The 15,767-nt window shown below is 44.0% G+C and overlaps 1 protein-coding gene and 1 non-coding gene across 2 annotated transcripts; one reads left to right on the forward strand and one right to left on the reverse strand.

Moving 5' to 3' along the window:
• The first annotated feature begins 1,183 nt into the window (after window positions 1-1,183).
• Window positions 1,184-1,600, forward strand: LOC138432744 (cytochrome c oxidase subunit 7B, mitochondrial). The gene has a single exon (XM_069574253.2). It carries the CDS (start codon window positions 1,210-1,212, stop codon window positions 1,465-1,467), a length of 258 nt encoding a protein of 85 aa, XP_069430354.1. The 5' UTR covers window positions 1,184-1,209; the 3' UTR covers window positions 1,468-1,600.
• Window positions 1,601-7,394: 5,794 nt separating this feature from the next.
• TRNAG-CCC (transfer RNA glycine (anticodon CCC)) lies at window positions 7,395-7,467 on the reverse strand. Its single transcript has one exon. It is a non-coding gene; the product is annotated as a tRNA-Gly (tRNA).
• Between the last annotated feature and the right edge of the window lie 8,300 nt (window positions 7,468-15,767).

Here is a 15,767-nt window from a genome sequence, read left to right on the forward strand (position 1 = left end):
ACTGTTATTTGAGTACACGCTGAAGTATATGACTCTATACTGATCTTCTTTTGAAGATCATTAACATTAAGGTGTTATTTCAGTTCCTTTCGTTTTTACTGTTGCTGGTTGTTCTTTTGGGGGTAAAAACAGTTCTTTTTCATCTTTCCCTTTGTTTTCCTTGCATCTCAATATAGCTGTATGTGAATTTTTAATTTCTCCACACACCATGGTTTTCATCCTGTTTCTTAAAGCTGAGAAGTCATAGATTTTATCAAATCTAAGCAATATTTGGCTATAATCACTTCAATGTTTTCTCTCCTCCATTCTCTTCACTTTCTCGTTGGAACAAAATTAGAAGGTTATCAGATCTCATCTTGTTTCATATTATTTAACCTTTTTATTTATTTATCTATTTCTTTCTTTTTTTGTTTGTCTTTTTTTTTTTTTTTATGTTAACCTCCCTAACTGAGTATTCCATTTCTTTGTATAGCTGGGCTGGGAAAATATGTCAGCTCTAACTTCCATTTCTATGTTTTTTTTTCACCTATCTCTAACCTTTGATAGCTCATTAAATGAGTTTTTAGTTTTAATTCCTGTGTTTTTTATTTCTAATGTTTCCAATAGTTTCCTTTAATAATCTGCCAGGACATGTTTGATAATCTGTAATTCCATGACCATGCTTTTAGTTCTACACTTACTTTTAAAAATATTTTAAATATACCTGTGATTCCCACAACTCTAGAATCTTCAGCCCTTGACAGAAGAAAGAAGGTAAATTTTTAGGAATTTGAAAATGCAAGGGCTCTGTCTTCTGGTATCTGGATCTTAATCATTTCCAGTCCGCATTTCTTTCCTTTAATTACTTTTGTATCATAAAGTAGAATGAAATTACAAATGTACCTTTTGCAGAGTGTGTGTTTACTCATATTTGAGCATACCAAACAAATTGTTTGCTCTTGACATCATAAACAGTCTGGTTATAGCCTTTAATAAGCTTCGTTCTGTGTCAGTACTTATCTCAGATGAGCACACTGCTGACCTAAAACATAGTTAGACTCCTCTTATTAAGGTAGAAGAGGGGATGGAGGAGGGAGTGAGCCACTGCTGTAACGTCTGCCGCCGTACTGTTGAGTTGTCATTTTCTGTCTGTGTGAGAATTCCTCAAAAGTGTGGCATACCTGAGACGCCGAATTGCTAGAGGCCAGCAGCTGTAGCTGCAGCCTTTTTATGTTCAACCGCAGAATGTTTCCCTTGGCCAGGAACGCACTAAGTCGTCTGAGAGCTGAAAGCATTCAGCAAGCAGTGGCAAGGCAGACCCACCAGAAGCGGGCACCTGATTTCCCTGACAAATATGGTAATGCCGTATTAGCTAGTGGAGCCACTTTCCGTGTTGCTGTGTGGGTATATACGGCAACACAAATTGGAATAGATTGGAACCCATCGCCTGTTGGCACAGTCACCCCAAAGGAATGGAGAGAACAGTAATCATCCCAGCTGGTTTAATACTGAATTGTTTCAGAATCAACTCATAATTAATTCCAAGTAAAAGTGCTATGTACCCATTAAAATACGGCATGTTTTAAGAAATAAAGTATACTTGAAACCTTCAAAAAAAAAAGTGTAGCATACCTGAAACAAACATGTCACTGATGAGATTTTCAAAGTATCTTCGAAACATGCTTTTAAAAAATGTTTAAATTGAAGTATTATAAACATATCGAAAAATCTTTCATAACATTGATTAGTTCAGTGAATTTCCACAAACTATGTAATCACCCCCTAGATTAAAAAATAAAGACAAAAGTCAAAATACATGACTCGAACCCAGCACCCCAAAGTTCCTTCAGACCTCTTTCGCATTAGGCACCAGGGGGTCACGACTGTCAACTACTTGCAAATAAAGGAAATAATGATTCCTTTTGTGTCAACTTCTTTTGCTCTACATTTTGTGAAAGTCGCTCGTATAACTGTATATTTTAAGGATCCTTCTTCCCTGTGAAACTATAGCATACAGTTGCTGAAATACGCTGAAACTGGTTCACACATTCTACTGTTAGGAGGGTTTGGGTAGTTTATACCTTGGGGAAATTTAAGAATAATGCTGCTATGTACCTTCCTGTAAATGTCTGCTGGGAACATGTGTGTGCATTTCTGCTCTATTCTTTATTTATCTGCCAGAAGAACCACTGGGACACAGCGATGCCTATGTTCTTCCTCGGATCCTGACCGAGAGTTTTTCCAAATGGAATGAGTGTACATCTAACCTCACACTGGCTGTGGAAGAGCATCTGGTTGGTTTGGTTGCTGCCCAGCCTCACCCACATTGGTATTTTCTGGAAATGTCATATCAGCCATTCTGGGAATGCACAAAAAGCACATTGAAATTTCAGGTGCTTCCAGTCAGCTTGCAGATTCTGAGAGTTTGCAGGCAAGAAGGGCACCCAGGTCAACTTCTGCCACTGCTGGGGCTGTTCCTTAGCATCTCGTCCAAAATAAAGAACTGGGGAGATGGTTTAGTGCTGCTTGATATCACTGTCACCACAAGCCCTGCTGCTGCTGCTGCTGCTGCTGCTAAGTTGCTTCAGTCGTGTCTGACTCTGTGCAACCCCATAGACGGCAGCCCACCAGGCTCCCCCGTCCCTGGGATTCTCCAGGCAAGAACACTGGAGTGGGTTGCCATTTCCTTCTCCAATGCATGAAAGTGAAAAGTGAAAGTGAAGTCGCGCAGTCGTGTCCAACTCTTCGCGACCCCATGGACTGCAGCCCACCAGGCTTGTCCATCCATGGGATTTTCCAGGCAAGAGTACTGGAGTGGGGTGCCAGTGCCTTCTCCGCACCACAAGCCCTAGAAATGCACAAATAGTGGGAGATACAAAACATGAGGACAAAGAAGCGCTCAGAGGAACACTGTCGTCCAACACCCTTTCTGCGATTCCCTCATATAGCCAAGTGAAAGCAGTGAGTGAGCAGGCCCATCAGTGTCCTGAAAGCTCATCTACGTCCTCTGAGTTCCCCCAGAGGACCAGTGAGCAGAGCAGGTAGAGGGGCCATCTAATGCCAAGTTAAGATTGCCTTTGTCTGAGGCAGAAATGTTGCTTTCTTGATATTTTTCTTAATCAGCCTAGCTCAGATCTGATCTGATATGCACATGATAGAGTTTATTTACAGTTTCCTTGGAGGACTGGAAGGGTAGTCTCTTGCCCACTTTCCTTCTTTCTTTTTATCGAAGTATAGTTGATTTACAGTGTTGTTTGTGTTAATTTCTGCTGTACAGCAAAGTGACTTAGTCATACACATATATATGCTTTTCCATTTTGGTTTATACCAGGAGATTGGATATAGCGCCCTGTGCTCTACTCTAGGACCTTGTTTATTCATTCTAAATGTAACAGTTTGCGTCTACTAACCCCAAAGTCCCTCTTCCCTTTTGTCAACTCTTGCCCCCATCTTTTGTCAACTGTTTCTGACTTAAGAGGCACTAAAATATGGGAGTATCAGGTTGTAAACTGTTGGTAGGGGACCTTTCTCCAGCAGCGATTTTTCCTCTTCAATTAAGATTTTTGAAATTGGCAACAAGGACAGACTTGAGACACATCCTCCAGGAAACATTTATGTCTTTTGGTATTTGTAGGTGTCTGCTATTCTTGCTTATAGGTTTTCTTGTCTTGACCACTGTTTCTCATCTGATTCTCTAAAGTCAGACGGAGAGCGAACTATCTGTGTGAACACAGCGTGACCTGATCCTCATGGTGCTTTCATTTCTGTAACTGCGGGTGGCCTCAAGAGAGAGCAAAAAACAAACAAACAAACTGTACATATTCTGGGTCAGTTACTTGCTGGGGGGAAAAATCCAGATGATAAGAAAGGTGGGTTTTTCCTTCTGGCTTTCCTCTAGAGAAGCAGCCCTATTCCAACTTTCTGGTGGAAGTGAGGATTGAGAGGAGGCAAAAGAAAATGATTTTCTGGGCAAAGAACTATGGCTGTGCTTCTGTAAGCTGCTGGATTCCCTTTAGAGAGTACAGGTTTGTCATGGGGTCTGGGACACATCTTCCCGTTGCTTTGTGTGGGTGTCTTTCCCCTAGATTACATCTCCCTTCCATAGCGAAACTGCAAGGGTCAGCTTTTTCAGTAGAAATTCTGTCACCTGGGACTTCCCCGGGTGGTCCAGTGGGTGGGAGTCTGCCTTATAATGCAGGGGATGTGGGTTTGATCCCAGGTCAGGGAACTAGGATCCCACATGCCGTGGAGCAGCTAAGCCTGACAGCCACAACTGGGGAATCCGTGCCACCACAATGAAAGATCCTACACCACACAACAGGGATCCTGTGTGTGGCAGCTAAGACCCTACACAGCCAAATAAATAAATACATGAATATATAAAGTATTTTTTAAAAATCCTGTTACCATTACCTCGTGGGTATGGGTGCATCCTCTTTTCACCCTAGTTAGGTGTCTTGCAATCCCATTATGACTGTAACCACTGAGAGTTACTATCAGACCCCAAAGCTAAGAATAGATTCTTCACAGGACTGTCCTTTCTTCAGACACCCAGTCACAATTCAGTGGTCCCCAGACTACTGGTACTTCCAAAAGACTGGAGATAAATTTAGGGGTCCCCATGACCCCCTCAAGTTTGATACTTTACTATTAATGATTCACAGGACTCAGGAAAGGGCTATACTTCTTACTGAAGTTTTATTTTATTATTTACTATTATGTATTTATTACATAGGATGAGGTCTGTGAGAGGATCCTGGAAGCATAGCTTCCATCACCTCTCCCTGTGGGGTCGGAGTACATCACCCTCCAGCACATTCATGTATTCACCAAACAAAACCTCCACTGAGCTTTAGTGTCTCTAATTTTTACTGGGGTTTCACTATGTAGGCATAATTGACTAAAGCATTGCCCAAATGATTGAAGTTGATCTCTGTCTGCCCTCCCCTCTCCTAGTCTTTGATCATGGCAAAAGATCATAGGATCTATGATCATACGATCATACCTGTCTGAGAATTGACATTGGCATGGCACCCCACTCCAGTACTCTTGCCTGGAAAATTCCATGGAAGGAGGAGCCTGGTGGGCTGCAGTCCATGGGGTCGCTAAGAGTCAGACATGACTGAGCGACTTCACTTTCACTTTTCACTTTCATGCATTGGAGAAGGAAATGGCAACTTACTCCAGTGTTCTTGCCTGGAGAATCCCAGGGACAGGGGAGCCTGGTGGGCTGCCGTCTACGGGTTTGCACAGAGTCGGACACGGCTGAAGCGACTTAGCAGCAGCAGCAGCAGCATAGCATTTATATAACAAATACGGCAAGAGTACGAGCATGAATATAACATTTGGAGGAGCAAGTGTAGGGCACAGGTTTTTTAGCTCCAGTGTACTTCCTAATACAGGTGTCTATCAATACCATAATTATAATTTTACTAATAATACCAGTGTTAGACCATATTGCAAAATGGCAGATATAACCTGAAAAATAAAAGTCAAGAGATACTGACACATTATGAAAGTTCCTTTCCGTCATTCATAACTAGTTCAGCCCATCATCGTGGTGTATATCCAAGAGTCCCCACGGGCCAGGGTCACACAACCGTGCAGACTTGTATTTGAGATCGTCAGGTTCCAAGAAAAGGAGCTGTCTCAGCTATATATGCTTCACTCTTTCTGGCATCTGGAATAACTGAACTAAGGGCTTTTTTTTGAAGAATACAAGATTTATTCCATTGCCTAATCCATGTATTCATTTCTTTACGCTCAGTATTACTTCCCCTTCTCTCCTCTGATACAGAACTAATGTGCTATTTCTACATTAGACAATACAGGTGCGTTTACTGTGAACCCCATTTTGACCAGAGGAAGTGAAAGCACAACTCACTCAATCAGGTCCTTAAGGATTTTGACATAAAATATGAAGGTATAGTTACAATTTCTTATCTAGAAACCATGTCTGATCCTGACAATTATAGTCGCAACCCAATCCTGGCACTACTGGGTCAGTAGGAAAAAAAAATTGAGGTGATGGGGAAAGAAAGAAACATATATAGACATACCATCATCTTTCCCCATTGGGAAGAAGTGTATAGACAGGGACTTCCTGTGTGGTCCAGTGGTTAAGCATCTGCCTTCCAGTGCTGGGGATAGGAGTTCGATCCCTGGTCTGGGAACTAAGATCCCACATGCTGCAGGGCAACTAAGCCCACACACTACAACTACAGAGCCCTCAACTCTAAAGCCCATGAACCACAACTAGAGAAAGTCCGTGCACGGCAATGAAGACCCAGTGCAGCCAAAACAATCAAAGAACCTTGGTAGTCATACCAGCATCCTCTCCCACAACCTCTTCCCAGATCCATCAGAAAAGCAGGAGGATCTATGTAGTGGGGACACATCCTCAGCACCGGTCATGGTGAGTGTGAGCAAACACTTGTAAAGGTGAATAAGCAAGCCTGTCATAACTATCTCCCTGTGTTTGGGGGCTTCCAAGTTGAAGCTAGTGGTAAAGAACTCACCTGCCAGTGCAGAATACATAAGAGATGCAGGTTTGATTCCTGGGTAGGGAAGATCCTTTGAATGAGGGCACAACAACCCACTCCGGTGTCCTTGCCTGGAGAACTCCATGGACAGAGGATCCTGGCAGGTTACAGTCCATAGGGTCGCAGAGTTGGACATGACTAAAGCAACTTAGCACTCATGCATGCCCCTTGTTTTAGAGAAATTAATGATCTAATTGCCTATCCCAATTCTCTATCAGATCACTATTCTGAGAATGAGTGTGTGTTCCTTGGTCTAAAAAAATCTAACTGGGTGTTCTAAATTGGTCCAGAACCTTCTGTTCTCGTTCTTTTGTTGTGCACTGAGCATCTCCCTTTACCAGCTGGTACTTGTAGTCTGGTCCAAAGTCAGGGTCCATTCCCATCAGGATGCAAGGAGAGCCCCCTGGGACTCTGACATTGGCCCCATACCAGCTTTCCCCCTGGGGAATCTGCTCTGGGGCCATCTGCAGTTTCCATCACTGCTGTTGGCCGACAGAACAGTTCTTATTGGCATTTCGTGTCTCAAAGGATGCAAGAAGAAAACATGTAGCTTCATCCACTTCTGTTTTATTGCAGTCCATGGGCCAAGATGGCCACCTCAAGCAAGCACACTGATATATCCGCTCGTCTATTCCAATCAACCCTTAAGAAAAGGGTTTTTCTGATGGGCATTGAGACACCAGCCTTTAAAACACACTTCAAATTTCCATAGTGATTTCCGTAAGGCTACATCCTGTTCAGGTATCCTTTTTGAAAGATGTATATTTTTAAAATATCTATGTATTTATTTGCCTGTGCTGGGTCTTTGTTGCAGCATGCAGGATCTTTTTAGTTGCTGCATGCAAACTCTTAGCTGCAGCATGTGGGATCTAATTCCCTGACCAGTGATTGAACCTGGGCCCCCTGCATTGGGAGTGCAGAGTCTAAACCACTGGGCCACCAGGGAAGTCCATGAGCATCCTTCTGATAGGACTGTTTTCCAGTTCTCTCATGCCTGACTATATTGGCCTGGCTCTAGGTCACATCCCATTAGTAAAAAACAGGGGCAAACACCATTCAGTTTAGCCTGCTGAGCTAATTTACTTTTATTTTCTTTGATCAACATGACAGTCTTCCAAACAGAACACACTCTGTTGACCTTAGAACTGCCATCCAAAAGCTAAGCAGCTCTGTGCTGGTCAATCAAGAGCTGTTCATAGGGCGCTGTCCAAGTGGCAGTGGATTCAGGCAGCCCCTCATGTGGTTCTCAAGTCAGTCCTAAAGGAAAAGATCGTACTTGCTCACAAGTGTGCTAACTCTTTACATTCCCCTTGCAGCATCTGGGCATTGCCCTTCGTATTACAGTGTCTCTCTGTGATCTCCCAAGATGTTATGGATAGTTCAGGTTTCAACTATTTTATATCAGTTGTAGGGCTGAGTCAATAAATATCTGATTCAGGTTATACCTCCTCCTCAAATGGAAATTCTTTAGTCCAAGATGCCAGGAATTGTTGCAGGGGTGTGGGTGGGGGCCCAGAGGATTTTCCCATAATCCCCAGTCTGCACTCTATACAGCCTTCTTTATGGTCAAACTCTCACATGTGTACATGATTACTAGAAAAACCATAGCTTTGACTATACTTAACAGGGTTGGCAAAGTGAGTCTCTTCTGTTTAGTATGCTGTCTAGGTTTGTCCTAGCTTTTCTTTCAAGGAGCGCCTTTTAATTTCACGGTGGCAGTCACCATCTGCAGTGATTTTGTGTGTTAGTTGCTCATTTGTGTCCAACTCTTTGCAACCCCCATGGACTGTAGCCCACCAGCTCCTCTGTTTATAGGATTTTCTAGGCAAGAACACTGGAGTCAGTTGCCATGCCCTTCTTCAGGGGATCTTCCTGACTTAGGGATCAAAGCCAGATCTCCTTCATTGCAGGCAGATTCTTTACCATCTGAGCCACCAGGGAAGCCCTGCTGTGATTTTGGAGCCCGAGAAAATAGAATTTGTCACTGTTTCCATCATTTCCCCAGCTATTTGCCATGAAGTGATGGGACTGGATGCCATTATCTTAGTTTTTTGAATGCTGAATTTTAAGCCACCTTTTTCACTCCCCTTTCCCCTTGCTCAAGAGGCTCTTTAGTTCCTCTTCACTTTCTTCCATGAGAGTGGTGTCACCTGCATATCTGAGGTTGTTGATATTTCTCCTGGCCATCTTGATTGCAGCTTGTGATTCATCCAGCCTGGTATTTCACATGATGTATTCTGCATATAAGTTAAATAAGCAGGGTGACAATATACAGCCTTGATGTACTCCTTTCCCAATTTTGAACACATCCTTTGTTCCATGTCCTGTTCTAACTGTTGCTTCTTCACCTGCATACAGGCTTCCTAGGAGACAGGTAAGGTGGTCTGATACACCCATCTCTTTAAGAATTCTCATTAGCATTTCCAATTAATACTGCTTGAAGGGTAGATTTCTGTGCCTTTGTTTTATCCTAGAAGGGAGGGGAAACATTCTCTAGTCAGACACGATAACTATCCCCATAATACATTCAAATGAAGCAGACACAGCCACCTCACACAGAGCCTGAATAAACGTTTCAAATTTTACCCCAAAATTTCACCTTAATTCTACCAACTCTTGTATTTCTACATTTTTCAATTTAATTGTAGGCTCCATTAGGATTTTCCCAACAGATTTTAGTAGCTCAGAGTTTATGAGGTTCCCTTATCAAGGAGTCTGAGAAACTTCTCCACTCCCTCATCATTTCAAAACTCAGGAGCATGAGGCTTTATGTCCCAGCAAAGGGTTGAGCTGAGATACCCTGGCTCTTTCGTCAATCTTTATTTCAATAAATCTGCTGACAATTGCCCCAGTTGATTCCAGGTTAATCAACTGGAATCTTTGGAAACTAGAATCAACTGTAATCTGTGCCCTCTGGTTTTTAAAATTCCTCCAAACTGGGTTAAGTAGAGTGGACAGGCTTTTGGGGGGGGCGGCTGAAGAGGCCCTAGGGGTCCACTATCCTTCGGTAGGGCTCCATGGAGACCTTTGTTTCAGTGCCACTACTGTCTGCTTTATTCAGCCCATTCCGTTCAAGCCATGTTGGGGTTTCCATTCTGCTGGGATGAGTCCCTTTATACTCCTTTCTGCTTGTTAATTAATCTATTTTTAAAAATTTACTTATTTATTTGGCTGTTCCTGGTCTTAGTTGAGGCACCCAGGATCTTCAATCTTCATTGTGAAATGTGGAATCTAGCTCACTGACCAGGGATTGAACCTGGGTCCCCTACATTGGGAGCTCTGAGTCTTAGCCACTGGGCCACCTGGGAAATCTCTAATTAATCTGTTTTTAATTCACATCCTTAAGACCCATAAGGTGAGACTGAGAGAGGAAAATCCAATAAGCTGGGACTTCCCTGGTGATGCAGCGGCTAAGATTCCATGTTCCCAATGCAGGGGGCCTGGTTCAGTCCCTAGCCAGGTAACTAGATTCCAAATGCCACAACGAAACATCCAGCGAGCCACACCTGAGACTCAGCACGGCCAAATAAATAAATCAATATTTTAAAAATCCAGGAAGTCACTTGGGGGCCTTTGTTTGCTTTTACAGCTGTAAGTCTACATGAGGAGCCCATGCAAAAGGGGCCCTCTAACCACAGCACTTGCCACGCCCTAGGTAATGCATACTCTGTGCATTGAAACTGTGACCATCATAAAGCTAGTCCAGCAAGCAGAGGATATCAGATGCTTCATCTGAGATGGACCACTAGGCATTCATAGGCAGAGTCCGATAGTCCCCTTTCTCGAGATCCACACATTTTACCATGCCTTTTATCCAATCCACAAGGGTACTGTTTTCTCAGGAGTAACCTGTGGACTTCCCTGGTGGCTCAGACGGTTAAGCATCTGTCTACAATGCAGGAGACCTGGGTTCGATCCCTGGGTCGGGAAGATCCCCTGGAGAAGGAAATGGCAATCCACTCCAGGACTATTGCCTGGAAAATCCCATGGACAGAGGAGCCTGGTAGGCTACAGTCCACGGGGTCGCAAAGAGTTGGACACGACTGAGCAACTTCACTTCAACCTGTGGTATATCTGGATCAGGCACAGCCACCTAGGATGGTTCCAAAGTGAGATGTGGCTCCTGTATAAACCCAAACATGCTCTTCCTCTCAGTTCAGTTCAGTCTCTCAGTCTTGTCCGACTCTTTGTGACCCCATGGACTGCAGCGCACCAGGCCTCCCTGTCCATCACCACCTCCTGGAGTTTACTCAAACTCATGTCCATTGAGTTGGTGATGCCATCCAACCATCTCATCTCAGCCTCTGTCGTCCCCTTCTCCTCCTGCCTTCAGTCTTTTCCAGCATCAGGATATTTTCAAATGAGTCATTTCTTCGCATCAGGTGGCCAAAGTATTGGAGATAAGAAAACCTTTCTCAGTGATCAGTGCAAAGAAATAGAGGAAAACAACAGAATGGGAAAGACTAGAGATCTCCTCAAGAAAATTAGAGATATCAAGGGAACATTTCATGCAAAGATGGGCTCAATAAAGGACAGAAATGGTATGAAATTAACAGAAGCAGAAGATATTAAGAAGCGGTGGCAACAATACACAGAAGAACTATACAAAAAAGATCTTCATGACCCAGATAATCACAATGATATGATCACCTACCTAGGGCCAGACATTCTGGAATGCAAAGTCAAGTGGGCCTTAGGAAGCATCACTATGAACAAAGCTCGTGGAGGTGATGGAATTCCAGCTGAGCTATTTTAAATCCTAAAGATGATGCTGTGAAAGTGCTGCACTCAATATGCCAGCAAATTTGGAAAACTTGGCAGTGGCCACAGGACTGGAACAGTTCAGTTTTCATTCCAATCCCAAAGAAAGCCAATGTCAAAGAATACTCAAACTACTGCACAATTGCCCTCATGTCACACGGTAGCAAAGTGATGCTCAAAATTCTCCAAGCGAGGCTTCAACAGTACGTGAACCGTGAACTTTCAGATGTTCAAGCTGGATTTAGAAAAAGCAGAAGAACCAGAGATCAAATTGCCAATATCCACTGGATCATTGAAAAAGCAAGAGAGATTCAGAAAAATATCTACTTCTGCTTTATTGACTATGCCAAAGCCTTTGAGTGTGTGGATCACAACAAACTGTGGGAAATTCTTCAAGAGGTGGGAATACCAGACCACCTGACCTGCCTGCCTATTGAGAAATCTGTATGCAGGTCAGGAAGCAACATGGACATGGAACTGGACATGGAACAACAGGTTGAATCTAAATAGAGAAAGCAGTATGTCAAGGCTGTATATTGTCACCCTGTTTATTTGACTTATATGCAGAGTACATCATGAGAAATGCTGGGCTGGATGAAGCACAAGCTGGAATCAAGATTGCCGGGAGAAATGTCAATAACCTCAGATATGCAGATGACACTACTCTTATGGCAGAAAGCAAAGAAGATCTGAAGAGCCTCTTGATGAAAGTGAAAGAGGAGAGTGAAAAAGTTGGCTTAAAACTCAACATTCAAAAAACAAAGATCATGGCATCCAGTCCCATCAGCTCATGGCAAATAGATGGGGAAACAATGCAAACAGTGACAAACTTTATTTTCTGGGCTCCAAAATCACTGCACATGATGATTGTAGCCATGGAATTTAAAAAATGCTTGCTCCTTGGGAGAAAAGCTATGAGCAACCTAGACAGCATATTAAAAAAAGAGACATTACTTTGCTGACAAAGATCTGTCTAGTCAAAGCTATGGTTTTTCCAGTAGTCATATATGGATGTGAGAGTTGGACTGTAAAGAAAACTGAGCGCTGAAGAATTGATGCTTTTGAACTGCGGTGTTGGAGAAGACTGTCAAGAGTCCCTTGGACTGCAAGGAGATCAAACCAGTCCATCCTAAAGGAGATCAGTCCTGAATATTCATTGGAAGGACTGATGCTAAAGCTGTAATGCCAATATTTTGCCACCTGATGTGAAGAACAGACTCCTTAGAAAAAACCCTGATACTGAGAAAGATTGAAGGCAGGAGGAGAAAGGGATGACAGAGGGTGAGATGGTTGGATGGCATCACCATGAGTTTGAGCAAGCTCTTGGAGTCGGTGATGGGCAGGGAAGCCTGGAGTGCTGCAGTCTATGGGGTCGCAAAGAGTTGGACACAACTGAGCAATTGAACTGAACTGAACTGATACTTCACATCTGAAACTAAGTGATACTGTAAATCAACTGTACTTCAGTTAAAAAATAAGATATAATTTCCATTCCACTGAAGGAAGGAAGTTAGCATAGAAGAAAATAGGTAAGGGAAAATTGCAAAAACTTCATAATTTTTAAAACACAGATCTTAGAACCTCAGAAAACCCTCAACCTAACATGTCATAATTAATCTGCTAAAAATCAAAGGTGAAGAAAAATCTTGAAAGAAGTCAGAGAAAAATGATACACTATACATAAAAGAATATCAATTCAAAGGCCTGCAGTTTATCAGAAAACAGGGGCCAGAAAATATATTTAAAATTCGGTAGAAAAAACTACCAATCCAGGACATTATATGCCTCAAAGATATACTTACAATTGAAGGCAGAACAAAGGGTGAGGAAGATGAAAAAAAGCCTAGAAGCATTAACCATCAGGCAACTAGATAGAAAACAATATCAAAGGAATTTCTTCAGATTAAAGTGAAAACACACAAGAGTTCCGAATCTGGAACTTCAGGGATAAAGGAAGAGCAACAGAAGTGGTAGGATCTGGATAAATGTGATAGTCTATTCTTTTCTCCTCTTAAATTCTTTTAATATATGTATATAACTTTTGCATGAAAAAAATTATACCATAATCTCAGAGGGTGGGGTTCAATTCATGCTGATGTTATACATATACAACTAACACATGAAAAACAGAGTAAAAGCCTATGTTGCTATAAGGCCTACATTTTACTATTGTCAGAACAAAAACTGCACCCGAGAGTGTTAAACAGGCAAGGAAGATGTTATTCAAATTACTGCAGTAAGGGAGAGAGACCAGAACTCAGCCTGAGCTCGGTTTCACTGAACCCAAAGGTAGGAGAATTTTAAGTGCTGAGGTTATGTTGATCTATGGGGTGAGTCCAGGTCATTGCGTCACTCTTGAGTTAGCAATGGCTTTTCTCTGTGATTAGGAAACCTGTGTGTGCTATTTAGTACCATTTAAAGTCAGGCTCCCACCTTCTCACAGACACATGTGGTACACACGTCCCTCCTTGCCTGCCCGGCTGCCACTTCAGTTGCCCTCCCCACCGGCAGCATCTTGGTGGTGTGGGCACCAAGGGAAAGGGCAGGAGGACACACGATTGGTGATCCCAAAGTTGCTACTTCGCTTAGGGGTGCTGAACCAGGAAACCTGTTTTCGAGTTCCCTCTCTGCTGGGTGGGGACTGAAGACTCTTTCCTGTACAGTTAGTTCCCCCACAGCTCGGGGGCCTGGCCTGGGGAGAAGGGCCCCTGCCTTGCCAATAAGCTCATTACCCTTAAGGCAACCATCTGCAGCCCTCAGACCCCAGGACATTGGGAAGCGCCAGAGAGTCTGAGGTGAACTGTGCTCGTGCTGCCTCCAGTCCCCGAGTGCCCTCTGCACACATGCCGTCTCTGCAGGACCTTTGCTCGGGGCAGTCCCATGCACCTGCACCATTCTTGGCGCCTGTGTTCAAGAGGTGCATCCCGGAAGCAGGCCAAACAAGGCCTGTGTCACCCGTAGAGGTTGCGAGCTGAAGGAGAGCGCTCGGAGCCCAGTTCTCTGTCTGAGGACTGGCCTCATCCAAGTGTTCCATGGGCAATTACCTGGGAAGACTCTGCCCCTCACGCCCACGAAAGGCACTGGGGGCCAGCACGTGCCAAGAGCTTGGCAGCACGAGCCCAGCTTCCCTCAAGTTGAGGGTTTCAGGAACGCGTACGGGCTTTACCCCAGATCTGGACTGAATTGCAACACTCAACATTGTAGTAGAGACAAGGGGTCAAGGGGCTGAGTATAAAACACCGCGATGGGGAAAGCTCTGCCCTCAACACCTGGGGCTTCTTTGGTCAGAGAACCCCCATGGTGGCCACAGGACCCAGCACTAGAATAACAGCAACCCCGTTTTTAGATGCACTCCTTCCCCTACCATAAATCACATCCCCAGGGGCCTGCCCTGGTAGAGTCCCCATTCTTCTGGCCAAGAGCCGAGTAGCACTGCCAGCAAGACTGCCTTTAGGGGCATGTTCATCCCGGTCTCTACCCCAGGAACCCTGCCTACGAGGCGGGCACAGGGAGTAACCTTCTTGTTACAGTTCCCTCATCAGCTGCCAGGGTTCGGTTGGACACAAAACCGTTGGGCCAACCAAGTCATTTTCCCCCAGGTTAGGATCCAGTCACTCCCTTGGCGTCTAAGAGGTGAATGCTAGCCTGCGTGAATAGTGTCTCCTAGAGAAGGAGTCAGTGTCTATGTTCTTTCCGGGCTGGACCTTGTATGAGCCCCGTTTCAATGAGATACACACATGTAGGGCTGACCTCTGTGATCCTGGCGCAAAGTGGGCACCCAGAGATACAGCATTCCCTCCCCTGCTCTGCAGGTTTCCACAGAAGCGGGTGGTTTGCGGCCGTTGTCCGTGGACAGAAGTCCTCTTCCTGCCCCTCCCAGCAGCAGCAGGCAGTCCTCTTATCGAATGCAACAGGTTCATTCCCTTTCTCAACCTCTCTCGCAATTTTTGTCTCAGAACCCTTGGGTCTTCTTCATAATTTACAATCAAGCCTTATTCTTGTTTTTCATAATTCTCACGTTTGCACGCTGCAGATCATGGGGAAAACACTGACTTGTATGAGTGATGATTAGGAAGTCAGAGCTCTTTTAAAGTTTCCTGTGGCCTGCTCAGCTCAAGGGATGTAGACAGTAGCACAGAAAAGGGAGAACAAGGGCAAAGGATAGAAAATAGTTACAAATATGGTATACGTTAATCCACCTATCTCAATAACACTTTAAATATGAATGGTCTAAAAATATCACTTACAAGACACAGACCAGCAGAATGGATGAAAAGAACTGCCTGTGCATTTTGTGGGTGCATGCTCAGTTGCTCAGTCATGTCTGACTCTTTGCGACGCCATGGACTGTAGCCGACTAGGCTCCTCTGTCCAGGGATTTTCCAGGCAAGAATACCGGAGTGGGTTGCCATTTCCTTTTCCGGGAGATCTTCCTGACCCAGGGGTCAAACCCGCATCTGTGTCTCTTGCATTGGTAGGTGGATT

This window comes from Ovis canadensis, chromosome 2 (genome assembly GCF_042477335.2).
Source record: "Ovis canadensis isolate MfBH-ARS-UI-01 breed Bighorn chromosome 2, ARS-UI_OviCan_v2, whole genome shotgun sequence".
Lineage (NCBI taxonomy): Eukaryota > Metazoa > Chordata > Mammalia > Artiodactyla > Bovidae > Ovis > Ovis canadensis.

Bases quoted from the DNA above. Each gene is read 5' to 3' on its own strand.
- LOC138432744 (XM_069574253.2), top strand. From the start codon at position 1,210: ATGTTCAACCGCAGAATGTTTCCCTTGGCCAGGAACGCACTAAGTCGT.